Source organism: Penicillium vulpinum, assembly GCF_028829585.1.
Source record: "Penicillium vulpinum strain IBT 29486 chromosome Unknown utg000001l_segment0_segment0, whole genome shotgun sequence".
NCBI lineage: Eukaryota > Fungi > Ascomycota > Eurotiomycetes > Eurotiales > Aspergillaceae > Penicillium > Penicillium vulpinum.
In genome coordinates this window covers 3,182,687-3,195,515 of record NW_026643241.1, presented here as the reverse complement: position 1 = coordinate 3,195,515, position 12,829 = coordinate 3,182,687, and the positions used below count along the sequence as shown (strand labels likewise).

General features: G+C 45.3%; 4 protein-coding genes across 4 annotated transcripts; all 4 read left to right on the top strand.

Moving 5' to 3' along the window:
• Positions 1–3,194: 3,194 nt before the first annotated feature.
• Positions 3,195–5,478, top strand: N7479_001157 (Zn(II)2Cys6 transcription factor; the record flags this gene model as incomplete). Its single annotated transcript, XM_057248854.1, has 5 exons — positions 3,195–3,302; positions 3,352–3,736; positions 3,793–4,289; positions 4,343–5,304; positions 5,361–5,478. 5 exons carry the CDS (start codon positions 3,195–3,197, stop codon positions 5,476–5,478), a joined length of 2,070 nt encoding a protein of 689 aa, XP_057113286.1.
• Positions 5,479–6,604: 1,126 nt separating this feature from the next.
• N7479_001156 (FAD-binding oxidoreductase) lies at positions 6,605–8,490 on the top strand (the record flags this gene model as incomplete). The annotated part of the gene is made up of 4 exons (XM_057248853.1): positions 6,605–7,015; positions 7,077–7,268; positions 7,318–7,997; positions 8,064–8,490. 4 exons carry the CDS (start codon positions 6,605–6,607, stop codon positions 8,488–8,490), a joined length of 1,710 nt encoding a protein of 569 aa, XP_057113285.1.
• An 827-nt stretch (positions 8,491–9,317) lies between these two features.
• On the top strand, positions 9,318–11,212 carry ftmC (cytochrome P450 monooxygenase ftmC; the record flags this gene model as incomplete). The annotated part of the gene is given in 5 exon segments (XM_057248852.1): positions 9,318–9,795; positions 9,857–10,529; positions 10,549–10,796; positions 10,857–10,958; positions 11,025–11,212. 5 exon segments carry the CDS (start codon positions 9,318–9,320, stop codon positions 11,210–11,212), a joined length of 1,689 nt encoding a protein of 562 aa, XP_057113284.1.
• An 881-nt stretch (positions 11,213–12,093) lies between these two features.
• On the top strand, positions 12,094–12,273 carry N7479_001154 (uncharacterized protein; the record flags this gene model as incomplete). Its single annotated transcript, XM_057248851.1, has 1 exon — positions 12,094–12,273. The coding sequence occupies one exon, from the start codon at positions 12,094–12,096 to the stop codon at positions 12,271–12,273; it is 180 nt and encodes a 59-aa protein (XP_057113283.1).
• Positions 12,274–12,829: the final 556 nt, after the last annotated feature.

The following is a 12,829-nucleotide window of genomic DNA, read 5'->3' as shown; positions in this document are numbered from 1 at the left end:
TCAGGAAGGTTTTCTCGCAGCGATAAGGAAGGAGATTAACTCCCTCTCTGAAAAGGGGACTTTTAAGGTTATTAAGAAACCAAGAGACCGAGGGAAGCAGATTCTCCCTCTTTTATAGGTATTCTTATACAAATTTGACCAGGACGGGTACCTTTTGAAGCTTAAGGCCCGTATCTATATACGCGGAGACCTTAAAACTATCTCTCACAAGGAAAAGAGAGCTGCTACACTAGCAGTAAGGACAGCGAGGATAATTTTTGCCTTAGTTACTGCCTTTAATCTTAACCTAAGACAGAGAGATACTGTTACCGCGTTCCTAAACAGTAAGTTAGACCAAGAGATATATACGTATATACCTAAGGGATTTCAAAACCTAGGTAAATACTGGAAGTTATATCGCGCGCTATACGGTCTATAGATTTTACCACGACTTTAGCAGCAAGAAGCAGCAAGCGTACTCCGTAAGCTAGGTCTACAGCAAGTACCAGAAGACCTATACGTTTTTATAGGAAAAGGACTACTGGTTTTCTTCTATATAGATGATATCCTAATCGCCAGTTATACTAATATAAAGGCGTAGGTACAGCAATTAGAGCGAGATCTCGAAGTACACTAGGAACTAACCGATTATAGAGAAGCAGTATAGTTCCTAAATATACGAATCATTCGAGACCGGTAACAAAAGAAGCTCTGGTTATATTAAGATAGCTATATAATAAGTATTGCTACCCGATATCACTTAACAGAAAGGGCACTAGTCTATACTCCACTGCCGGTTAAGGAATTGACCCCTTTTCAGGGGGTAGTAACGCCAAAGGAAATCCTACTATACCAGCAAAAGGTAGGCTCAGCAGGGTATACCACTATTATCACTAGGCCCGACGCTGCAAAGGCGACCGCGAAGCTCGCGCAATTTCTCACGAACCCCGGTCCACAGTACCAGTAAGCAGCTGATCGAGTTATTACCTACCTCTACTCCACCCAGAACCTAGCGATTGAGTACGGAACAGCCAATACTGGGACCGACTCGGTGCAGTTTGTAAGTGACGCTTCGTATAGAGACTACCCGGATAGAAAAAGCTTAGCTGGGTATATCTGTCAAGTATACGGCGGTCCAATTGACTGGAAAGTAAGTAAGCAACCCACAGTGACAACGTTAACCACAGAAGCAGAGCTACTCGGCCTATCGGAGGCAGGAAAGCAGCTCTAATAGTGGCGCCGATTGCTTCAAAACCTCGCCTTTACTCTGTCACACTACCTGACAATCGACTGTGATAACGAGAGGACTATCAGCTTATTGACAAGCGAGGATATAGCTTTTGAAACGAAGCTTCGATATATCGATATTCACCACTATTGGCTCCGCTAGGAAGTCCAACAGGGTCGAATACGGGTGCGCTGGGTGCCTACAGTAAGCATGGTTGCTGATAGCCTTACCAAATTGCTCACTCGGCAAAAGCATAAGAGCTTCGTGCGACTGCTCAACATGGTTGATATAGGCTATCTTATAGACTAGGAATTACAAGATGATACAGCGATCTCAGCAAGTATACTGGGACCGCTGAGGGGGTGTGTCGGCGCAGATACACCAGGATACCGGAGGATTTATTAATCCTAAGTATGCAGTAATATTTCTTATGTAATCAGGACAGTATAAATTGCCAGGAAGTCAATACAGCAATACGGAGAGTTGAATACCATTGATTGGACCCATACATTTCCACCATACGGAGTAGTTGACATATATACCAGGCGCCCACATGTTTGCATATTTCGAGATCACAACCCACAACATACATAGTATGTATGGATATAGAAGTCACTCAAAAAAAGGCAAAGTCAATTTGCACATTTCGAACCCTTTTTCACCACCTAGATTCTATATTGTGCAGCCAATTGACCTTATGATCATAGTCACAACACCAATAAGAAAGGGGAAATAACATAACCAAAAATATCCAAGAAACCAGGAAGAAAAGACCACTAAAATGATCTAAGGCTGCATAAGCGGCTGACTATTCTTACAAATGACAATCACACCTGATAAGGCGATCGCAAAAAGCAATCAAAGGATGCAACCGAAAAAAAAAAAAAAAAGGATGAGTGTTACGCTGCTAGCCAGGGGAAGAGAAGATGATCATATTTGCTGAGGCTAAGGCCGTATGGGTCACGTGGTGTGTGACCGCCTTAACTCGAGTACTCTGTATAACGATCAAAATCCGGTGCTTGAATTAATTTACCATACAAAAATCATCAAACCCTCTTTTATATTTCGTTAATTCATACCTTCTCCTACTTTGTACGCAAAAAAATTGTTATATCCAGATTATGTGACCAATTCTAACCAATTAAATACCTCTCTGGTTGATCACGTGACCCTTAGCTGATTTCAACCAATTGAAATGCTTCACCGATCTTAACCTAGTGGCTCTACAAGAGTAGTTAATTAGTACGCTTAATAATAATATACATAGAATTTTATTGGAAGCGAGGGAATTGGGGGTAGAGAAGCAGGGCGATATTAGGAGCTTTGTTTTGAAGTATAAATTTGCGTATGTACACGTGAAATATATATTTAACTACATATAGGAGTCGGGTTAGCGATTACCTGGCTATTATGATATTTTCTCTGTGTCTCAATTGTATCGTTATGAACAGGTTTCACTGAGTAAGACCCGTTTATAACGATAAAAATCCGGTGCTTGAACTAATTTGCCATACAAAAATCGGTATATTGAGGGGTCTGTCACGTGGTTTTAACAAATTTCCAATTAAATACCTTGCTGTTTCGTCACGTGACACATGACCGCTTTCAACCAATTAAAATACTTCACTGATCGATACTAAACCTGCTAGAAAATGGCTCTATAAGAGTAGTTAATTGGGGTGCTTAATAGATATACAAGGTTAGTGAAAACGAGGAAATTAGGGGTTAGAGAAGTAGAGCAATATTAGAAGCTTTTCTTTTGAAATTTGGGAGTGTAAATGTGCATGTAGACCAGAAATATATATTTAACCTATGCATTTCGATTTAACGAATACCTGGATACAACGATATTTTCTCCTCGTCTGGTTTGTATCATTATAACTGGGTTTTACTGTATCCGAATTCTTCCCCCTTTTACCCCACACGATCGGCTCCCCGCATTTCTACAAACATTCCCAACTTCCTACATGTTTGCACCATTCCAACCATGCAAGTATCTAGAAAGACACAGAAAAGGCAATTGGAGAAGGAGAACTCATTGCCACGGAAACGGGCGCGCCAAAGCTGTGAGGCTTGCAAGGCCCGCAAAACAAAGGTAAGAATCCATCAATAATGCGAGGGGAAACAAAACGCCAACCATCTAGTGTGTCGGGGTCGAGAATGGGGACTGCGAGTATTGCAAATCGCTTAATTTAACATGCGAGCTAAACCTCAAAAGTCGAAAACGACCGTTCTACAGAGTATCCGAGGAAAGCTACGAGTATTTGATCAAGCTGCTGCGACGATTTGTTTCCGAAGAGGATCTACCAGAGCTCACAGTCGAAAGCATAAGCTGTTACCTAGAGCAAATGAATAGTGACCCTTCTCTGCACATCTCACCTGATGATCGTGGTGTTGACACAGGCCCCATCCACGCTGTCTCAGCTTCGAATCCTCATGACGATCCGCAAGAGCTGACGGTGCCAAACGATAATTCACTCTTTCAAGAAGAATTGGGATGTATGACGCTGGATTCATTAGGAAAATACCGTAATTTTACTTCTGATCAGTGGTTTAGAGGGAGTTCGATACTTATTGAACCATAGGATATGTCGGCGCAAACTGGTCACTCCGATGGTATCATGCTACACGTCTGATCAGTGAGCGCGCCGTGGCTTCAGACCCACGCGTCGTTGTTCCATTGAAAACTGGCTTGCTTCCACCAACCACACCTGAATGTGTCGCTAGTCAACACCGAGTCGAGCACTACCTGCCTTGTCATCGGCTATGTATGGAGTACACTGCCCGATTTTTTGCACAGGCCCATTCAATGCATTGTTTCTATTCGCTGGAACAATTTTACACGTTGCTTGACCACACTTTGGAAAATCGGGGAAGAACCTCGAGTTATTCTTGGCTATGCTCGCTTTACTCTATTTTCGCGATCGGATCAATACGACCAAAAAGCACGCCAACAACACCCGATAAAAACCTTCCTGACGATGTTACAACCCCGGCTGGTTACCTTGCCCTAGCGAGGGAACTAGTCCCCCGTGCGGCAGAGGAAGCCGATATTGAGAGCGTTAGAGCATTTGCATTGCTGGTTCGTATTGCCTCCTAGAATCTCCAGTGCTTCAGGAAGCTAACAGTCTTTAGAGCCTAGCGATGCATTCAAACTGTTATAGCCTGGAGGCATATCTGTACGTCGGTACAGCGGCACGTATAGGGTTCTCGCTCGGGTTGCACCGCAATATATTTCCGAAGACTCTATCAACTGTCGATCGAGAGCGATACCGGCGAGTCTGGTGGACAGTATACATCCTGGATCACGAGATGGCAAATCGGTTTGGCTACCCCTGCGCTATTTCCGACGATCTCGGTTTTATAACGACAGGTCCCGCGTCAGAGCAAATTTTGGATCCATCTCCCAACATGCCACAGGGCTTCCAGGCACTCTCGGTCGGTCTCGTTCAGCTCCAAAAAAAAATTAACATAGAGTGTTTCTTTGGGCTATGTAATGGTGGTGGTCGGCTGCCTATCAGCTTGATTACCCAGAGTCTAACGACGCTGAGGAATTGGTTGGACAAGGTACCTCATCATCTGCGTTGGGGTTGCGCTGCACCACCACAACATTTGCGATCAATTGCGGTTCTTCACTTACGGTACTGGTCGTTAGTGATCTCAATCTCACGTCCGTTTTTATTGCTTTCGGTATCAAAAGCCGGGGAAATTGACTCCATCATCAAGCTGAAGTGTGTTGATCGACTTAGCAACGCCTGTATTGAAGCGGCAGAGATGTCGATTGATATTTTGCAGCGTATGAAAACGATGGAAATATTGTCTAGCTTGACATTGAACGACTGTCATTGTGCAGGGGACGCGATGTGCGTTCTCATGCTAGCCCTTCGGAAGGCTCAAAGTACCAAACATCAAGATATGCTGCGGACCTGCCTCGGAACCGTGGCGAGCATGGAAAAAGTCGGGTGGTGTGAGAGGATTGTGCCTGATATACAAGCGCGTGTATATGAGAGCGGCGTGTTGGACTTGGAGGGCCCAACAGGGATCCAAGAGCAAAATATGATATCTCATGAACCAGAGAGCTCGGAAAATATGGAGTTGTAAGTTCTCCATATCTCATGATTGCTGAAATGGACCCGCTCTGACTGAATTATAGTGATTTTGATGTCTCCCAATGGGATTTGTTCCAGCCCCCAGGTCCCGATTCCTTTGCCCAATTGATGAATACTTTCCCCGATGCTATATTTGCAGCTGGCATGGAGAACTTGTTCTGATCCAAGATGTATAGTTCAATGAACAGATTAGTTCTGTATAAATGTATTGAGACTATAGCGTAGGACATGTTTGTTCTGCTAGAATCAGATTTAGAACATCTTGCTCATACAACTAGCGATGCACCTATCGATCTCAGATCTCATTCATTTCAAATTGGTTGCATGCTATGAGATTGCTATATACTGTAAAATGATACGCCCCATGAAGGTATTTCAAGTCCGAGAGGTTGACTTGATGTGCTCAATTTACCCTTCCTTGACTTACTCATGATCCAAGTCTTTAGCCGCTTGCTTTCCTCCGGTGTAGCCAGGGGAAATGAACTCACAGGTGATTACCGGAGGAAAAAAAAGATCCACCAGCATCACTTTAGGCAGTAAATAAAGGATATAGAGCAGGATCTGATAGGAGAGGCGGTTCGTGATTGTGGAGATCTCATTAATATAAAATTAGTATCTACTCATTAAGGAGATCAATCGTTATAAATATGATACTTACGGCTCCGATACCGCTGCCCAAAGTCACCTAGCTGGACACCAGAGCATATGCAACACCTCACAAGTGTGCAGGGGGCATTTCAGCAATTTACATGAACGTGAAGTTTATGTGTTATTCGCTCCATGATGGAATTAGATAAGGGAAGAAATATAGATTTTTCAATGGTAAGACAGTTATGGCAATGACAACTAGCATGCCTTCGACTAGAAAAAGGCGAATTATATAATGTTACATTTATTTCGCAGAGCCAATCGTTAATCCCGACCACATGGGCAGCAGTAGTTCGAGCACAGATCAATTATCCCAGCTTCCGGGCTCCACTCCATCTCGGATTTAACGAAGCGAAGTCTTTTGCTTTTCTGGGACTAGTGAGTATTGTGGTTTGGGGCCGGCACTACAACTCCGATTGCACGAACTAACCTATCAGCCTGACAAATAATGACTGACTGGGTAAATACCAGATATTACAGGATCCGACAGCATCCAGGCTTTAAATGTAGAATGCCCGAAGTGGAGATCATCGGCATTAGGGAACCGGTGGCCTGCGGAGATGGAAAGATTCAAATAAATAGATAATCATCAGTTGGATACTTGGGGTCATTTCCACTTTGTATCTTGAGATCGTGAAAGATGACTTCATACTCCTTCAAACCAGTTACTATTAGCCATAACCCTGGCGACAATGAGGCTGCCACGGTTATCCTGAAGCGCTGGTATGACAAGGCCGAGCTTGACGAAGCAATTGAGTATCTGCCACCGGGCCTGACAATTCACTCCTGGGCAATTGTGCTCAACAAGCTGAAGAACATGCTTGGTACTGAAAAGGTAGTCATTGGCAAAGAATTGCACATAAACTACATGGACCCATTTTCGATGAATGCCGACGAGAAGGAAAAGCGCGGCAGTGCCTGCGCTGTGCGACCTACGACTGTGGAAGAAATTCAGAAAGTTTTGGCGATTGCAAATGAGTACAAGATCCCTCTATGGACAGTCTCTCGTGGCAAGAATCTTGGTTATGGTGGCCCTCAAGCGCGTGTGAAGGTGGGGTTTGATTCTTCGTCTACTGTTCCTTTCGTCAAATTTGACCTTTTTCTGTCTGCAGGGCTCGATTATTGTGGATCTTCAGAACATGAACAAGGTCATTGAGGTCAATGAGAAGTTTTCCTACTACACAGTGGAGCCGGGTGTGAGCTTTTTCCAGCTGTTCCAAGAGATCCAGGTACAAAAGAAGCATATTTGGTGTTCATCGCCCGCATTGGGCTGGGGAAGCGTGGTTGGAAATGCGCTCGATCGGGTAAGTTTTGAAATTGTACCTAAAGGGAAGCCCTGCTGAAATTGAACAGGGCTGGGGGTACACTCCGCATGGCGATCATTCCAACCAAATTTGCGGAATTGAGGTAGTTCTCCCTGATGGGACACTAGTGCGGACAGGCATGGGGGCCCTGGAAAAATCTGTCTGCGGGCCACTGTTCCGTGGTGGCTATGGTCCAACCTACGACTCCATGTTCAGTCAGTCGAACTTCGGCATTGTTACAAAATTGTCAATCTGGTCATCCCCTGCCCCCGAAGGATTCATGCGAGTCCATCTCTCAGTCCCCGAGGAGCGCGATCTAGCACCTATGGTAGATACTTTGCGTGAATTGCTTCTGCGGGAAAAGATTCAAAATCACCCTGTTATCGGAAACGTGATTCGTGAAATCAATAAACGGGGCCTTCGCAAGGACTTCTGGGACAAGGATACTTCGATTCCATATAATCGAATCAAGGAAATTCAAAAGGACCTTGGATTGGGATTCTGGGATGCCACTTTTGCTCTATATGGGCCTAAGGAGGTGATCGAGTACAATCTTAGGCAGATTCAAGACGCATTCAAGCCAATCAAGGGCCATGTGTTGAAGGAAACTGCGTATTATCCCAAGCCCGGTCAGAAATATGTCAATGCCCTTGATATCCCTTACGATCTGCAGACTGGAAATCCGGGCCTGCGACCTATCACATCAATTGAATACCGCGCACTGGACGGGTAAGACTAAACTCAATATCAACCCCAATATACAGAGACCAATGAATCTGACAAAGCAACCCACAGTGGACACATTTCCTTCTCCCCCGTTCTGCCCTCAGACGGAAAGGCAGCTCTTGAATTCTACTACACAGCACAGAAGCTGTGTGAGAAACATGGCTATGACTTTGTTGCTGGTCTGCATATGCACTTGCGGCACATGACACACATCAACATGATTCATTTCGACCGCAATTCTCAAAAGGACAAAGACTCTGCCAGCGCCTTGTTCGTCGATATGGTTCACGCTGCACGGGAAGCCGGTTATGGTGAGTACCGTGCACACATTGAACATATGGATCTTGTTGCCGAGCAGTACGATTATGGTGGAGGTGCTTTGATGCGCTTGAATGAGCGAATCAAGGATACGCTGGATCCTAATGGTATCTTGAGCCCTGGCAAACAGGGTATCTGGCCTAAGCATTATCGACGCAAAGAAAAGTCCCAATTGTAGGTTTTTGTTAATCTTTTGGTTGCCATCGGTAGGCGCGACATTTCTAAGGACTGGGCATTTCAGTACTTCTCCTGTTTGTTGTCTACTCATTACATGACGCTTGTCTCTATAGTGAATACTAGAATCCAGCTTGTAGACCTATCTTTATTTACTAGATGTGAGAATGTGATGCTTAAACATTTTATATTCCCAGTTGCCATTAAACAAATATAGTTTTAATTTTTCTTCTCTACCGGCTTTGGCAATTTTCCATAGACTTGGATTCATAGATAGCGTTCTTTGTCCGTGCAAATAAAAGTACTACACAATATGTCAGTGATCCTCCGAGAAGTGCCACATTAAAGTGTTGCGAATTTGATTGAAAAATTTCCGAAGCGAAAAAGCTTGAAACTGAAGAGACCGTCGAGAATAGTACAAAACCTATCACAGCTCTTGGCATGTAACCAGGAGTTTCAATAATCTCCGCCTTTTAACTCGGGTATCTCTATACAGCAATTTTTCAACCTCGTATAAAGTGCACATTCAACTCTACCCAGGGCGATGAACCCGAAATCCCCGCAGATCGACCATTTCCCCGCAATCCGCTTCCACCCTCATCGGAAGCCTGGAGCCGATACTCATACGCCACCATATTTCCGGTGCTGATTAGCAAAACCCAACTAGCAACTACGTCTTGTTACCGGAGGCTTTCAATGCCCGAGCCAACCGGAACTAGGCTATGGTCTGGATACATGGTCATTACCCTACGACAATTATATCAATGTGATAAGAGACGCCCACGACTTTGGAGATCGCAACAACTTCACAAGCATCAGGTAACTTTCACAATGCATATTACATATTTAAGCAAACCGGCTGGACTCTTCAGGAATCTGGGTATCCCAAATCTGCCCACGAAGCTGGAGGATTTGGATTCCAATACAAATCTCTTCTGGATCGCCCTCATTGCCGGCGTCACGTCCCATGTTGGGTATTTCATTCATGGGGAGCACCACAGAGGCTGCTACAAAATTGTCAAGATGCACATTGCTCTTGAGATTATCATCGCGGGTCTTCTCATCCGAAAGAATGGCCATCATCTCACGATTTCCGCCATCCAGGCGGTTATTGTGACTGCCGCATACTTGCTGGGCCTCTTTGGGGCTATGGGCCTCTATCGAGGATTTTTCCATCCACTTCGTCAGATTCCAGGGCCTTTCCTGGCTCGGTTCTCCAATCTGTATCACTCCTCTTTGCTGGGCAACTCGGATAACTACCGTGTGGTCTACAATCTCCACAAAGAGCATGGTCCGATTGTACGAACTGGTATGCTTACACTTGATGATTCTGTCTCCCCAAGCATATTCAGCTAACATCTTCCATATAGGCCCATCCAATTTGAGCCTCAACGTCCCCGAGGCAGTCCAGTTACTATACGGACCAGAATCACTGTGCGACAAGACTGCATGGTATGAAGTCTCACTACCATTACAGAATCTGCACACTGTACGCGACAAAAAGGCCCACGAGAACCGTCGGAAAGTCTGGGCCCATGCATTTTCACCCAAAGCGTTGACCGAATATGACAGGCGTATCGCTGAGCACTCAGAGCTGCTATGCCGCTATGTTGCAGATCTAAAAGGGAAACCATTTGACGCGACGCAATTATTCAAGTACTATGCTTGGGATGTGATGGGCGAACTCGGTTTTGGCAAGGGGTTCGAGATGCTGGAAAACGAAAAGAACCGCTACGTACCAGATCTACTCGAGGAGGGGATGGCTCCGATAGCACAACTACAAGTCGTACCATGGCTGACGATTCTATTACACAAAATTCCATTCGCTGCTAAAGGTCCGAAGCGATTCGCGACTTTCTTTACAGAACAGGCTATGCGTCGTGTTAAGGAGCCTCCTACTAAGCCTGACATACTTGGATATCTGGTTGACCGCTATAACGATAGCCCGAAGGCAGATCCTGACTTCCAGTGGCTCCGCGGTGATACACGACTTTTTGTTGTGGGTGGCAGTGACACCACTGCATCGACTTTGACGCACATCATGTACTTACTATCTTGCTAGCTACCCAGAGCAACTCGCGAAACTGCGCGCTGAGGTCGAGCCACTCCTAGTAGGCCAGGATACCCTGGACCCTAAGGACGTCGGCGAGGCCAAGCATCTAAATGGAATCATCCACGAAGTCCTCCGGTTGCACCCTCCTATCCCATCTGGCTTCCCGCGGCTCACACCCAAGGAGGGCATCGTGATTAATGGCACCTATATCACTGGAGGAACGACCGTGACGGTGCCACTATGGGCGATGGGACGTTGTAAGTGATATTCTGACTTCACTCCAAGGGGTCACTTACTGATATGTATCATGTTTTTAGCCGAGCAAGTCTACGAGTCTCCGCTCGAGTTCATTCCCGAGCGCTGGTATTCTCGGCCAGAAATGATTAAACATAAGCATACGTTTGCCGCCTTCGGTCTTGGTATGTTTTCTTGGACTCGTTTCCTACTGAAATAGTCGCGATATCACTAACCATTTCGTTTAATAGGCCCTTACGGATGCATTGGTCGAGCTTTGGCACTGATGGAGATGCGGAACGTGATTTGCCATATTGTTTCTCGTTTCGAGAGTATTGAGATGGCTCCTGGTGAGGATGGTTCCTCGCTGATGAACATGAGCAAGGATCACTTTACGATGGGCATTCAGGGTTTTCAAATGAGGTTTAAGGCTAAATAGCCTAATCTTATTCCTTTTTTGTGCTCTGTCTGTGGTCTGCTTAAGTTAAGAGTATACTAACTAGTGATGATATCAAGCTTAAAAGATGATAATCGGATTGTCAATGTTCCTTCCAATTACTAGAGTAACGGCACCTTGATACTTTTGCCCACCTTTTAATTGCCTCTGCCCCTCTTCCTCTTCTTCTTCTTCTCTTCGCCTTACAAGCACAATTCGAGGAAGTGGCCCTTTTCTATTTTTAATTATGCAAAACGAAATCGTCAAAACCCTCATCTACATACTTTGTGGACTTACAATCGGGCTGATCGCGGGCGCATGCCTGCCCGTTGCCAAGGAGTGGGTACATCACCGGTACCCCTGGCTAGGCCTCTACAAAGCCCATAAATGGGCCCGGGCCCTGGGCCCAAAACCCAATCCTCAGGAGGCTATGGGCTTAACCTTCGCAGCCCAACCCAACCCACAGCCCATTCGTGGGGGCCTTATAGGCGCCCATTATAACCCATTTAGGGGGTTCAACTAGCATTTTGCAATCGTCGAGTTTAAATTGAGACTCTAGAATTGCGATTGCTATCTAAGTATACATCCTAATTTTAAATTAAATCCGACTAGTGAAGGTCGAGAAAAGGTTAATATATATTTTAATATTAGATATTGAAGAGGGGAGCGGTCAAGGCAGTATGCTCTCTGGCATACGGGTCGATTCAGTAGTCGTAACCCAGCTTCATACCTTCCACAGCCTATTAGTGGGTGGGGAGGGTTGGGCTTTGGGCTTTGTGGGCTTTGCGGAGGTCTACCGCTGGCTGTGGCCGCCGCCACACCGGAAGGATGTGTCCCCTCCAGCCAATTGAGACCCAGTTCAGAGTGATGACGTCTAGACCACTATGGCACTCACACACACTGATTTAGAGCAGTTGATCGAGCCATGCGTCACTGTGCCCCATATTGAACGGGAAATAAAGCAGCCCCGGGGGAAATCTCCGTCCAGCCAGTCGAAACGTTGGACCCTACGCTACCATGTATCAAGCAACGGGTCCGCACTTCTTCGCAGTGCTGGTGACTAGTAACCTTCAAGCGAAGCCAAGACGAGTTCCTATGTAAATAGTTCGTTGTTTTCTCTGTGTGTTGGGCGATAGTTCATTTTGTTCCAAGAGGATTGATCTATTTCTAAAACATGAAGCCCTAAAAATGAGGTAGAAGCGGCAAGAGGTCTGTCATGCAGTAGATGAGTCGTCATGCATGTGGGAATAAATATTTACACAGGATACTCAAGCCACATGGATCTAACTGACCTCAGAGTTTTCACCTCCCAAACCATAATGAGATTCCTCGTGGCCATCAGAATTACACCAGCGAAGGCTAAAAGGTATGATTGGCAGTTTTCGGCCAGTTTGTATCTTTGAATATCAGTATGGATAATAGTATTCGAGAAACCTGGATTGCGACTTGAGTGGAGATCTATGCGTGAGCATGAGCGTTGGGTAGCAACTTGAACTCAATGAGGATTTTTGAAAAATCACGTCAGTGGAGGGGGCTCAAACAACCTGATAAAGATGGCGTTACATTTACAATTTCTTCCCTATGCTGATATCCTCAGACAAGGCTCTAGAACTGGTTAAG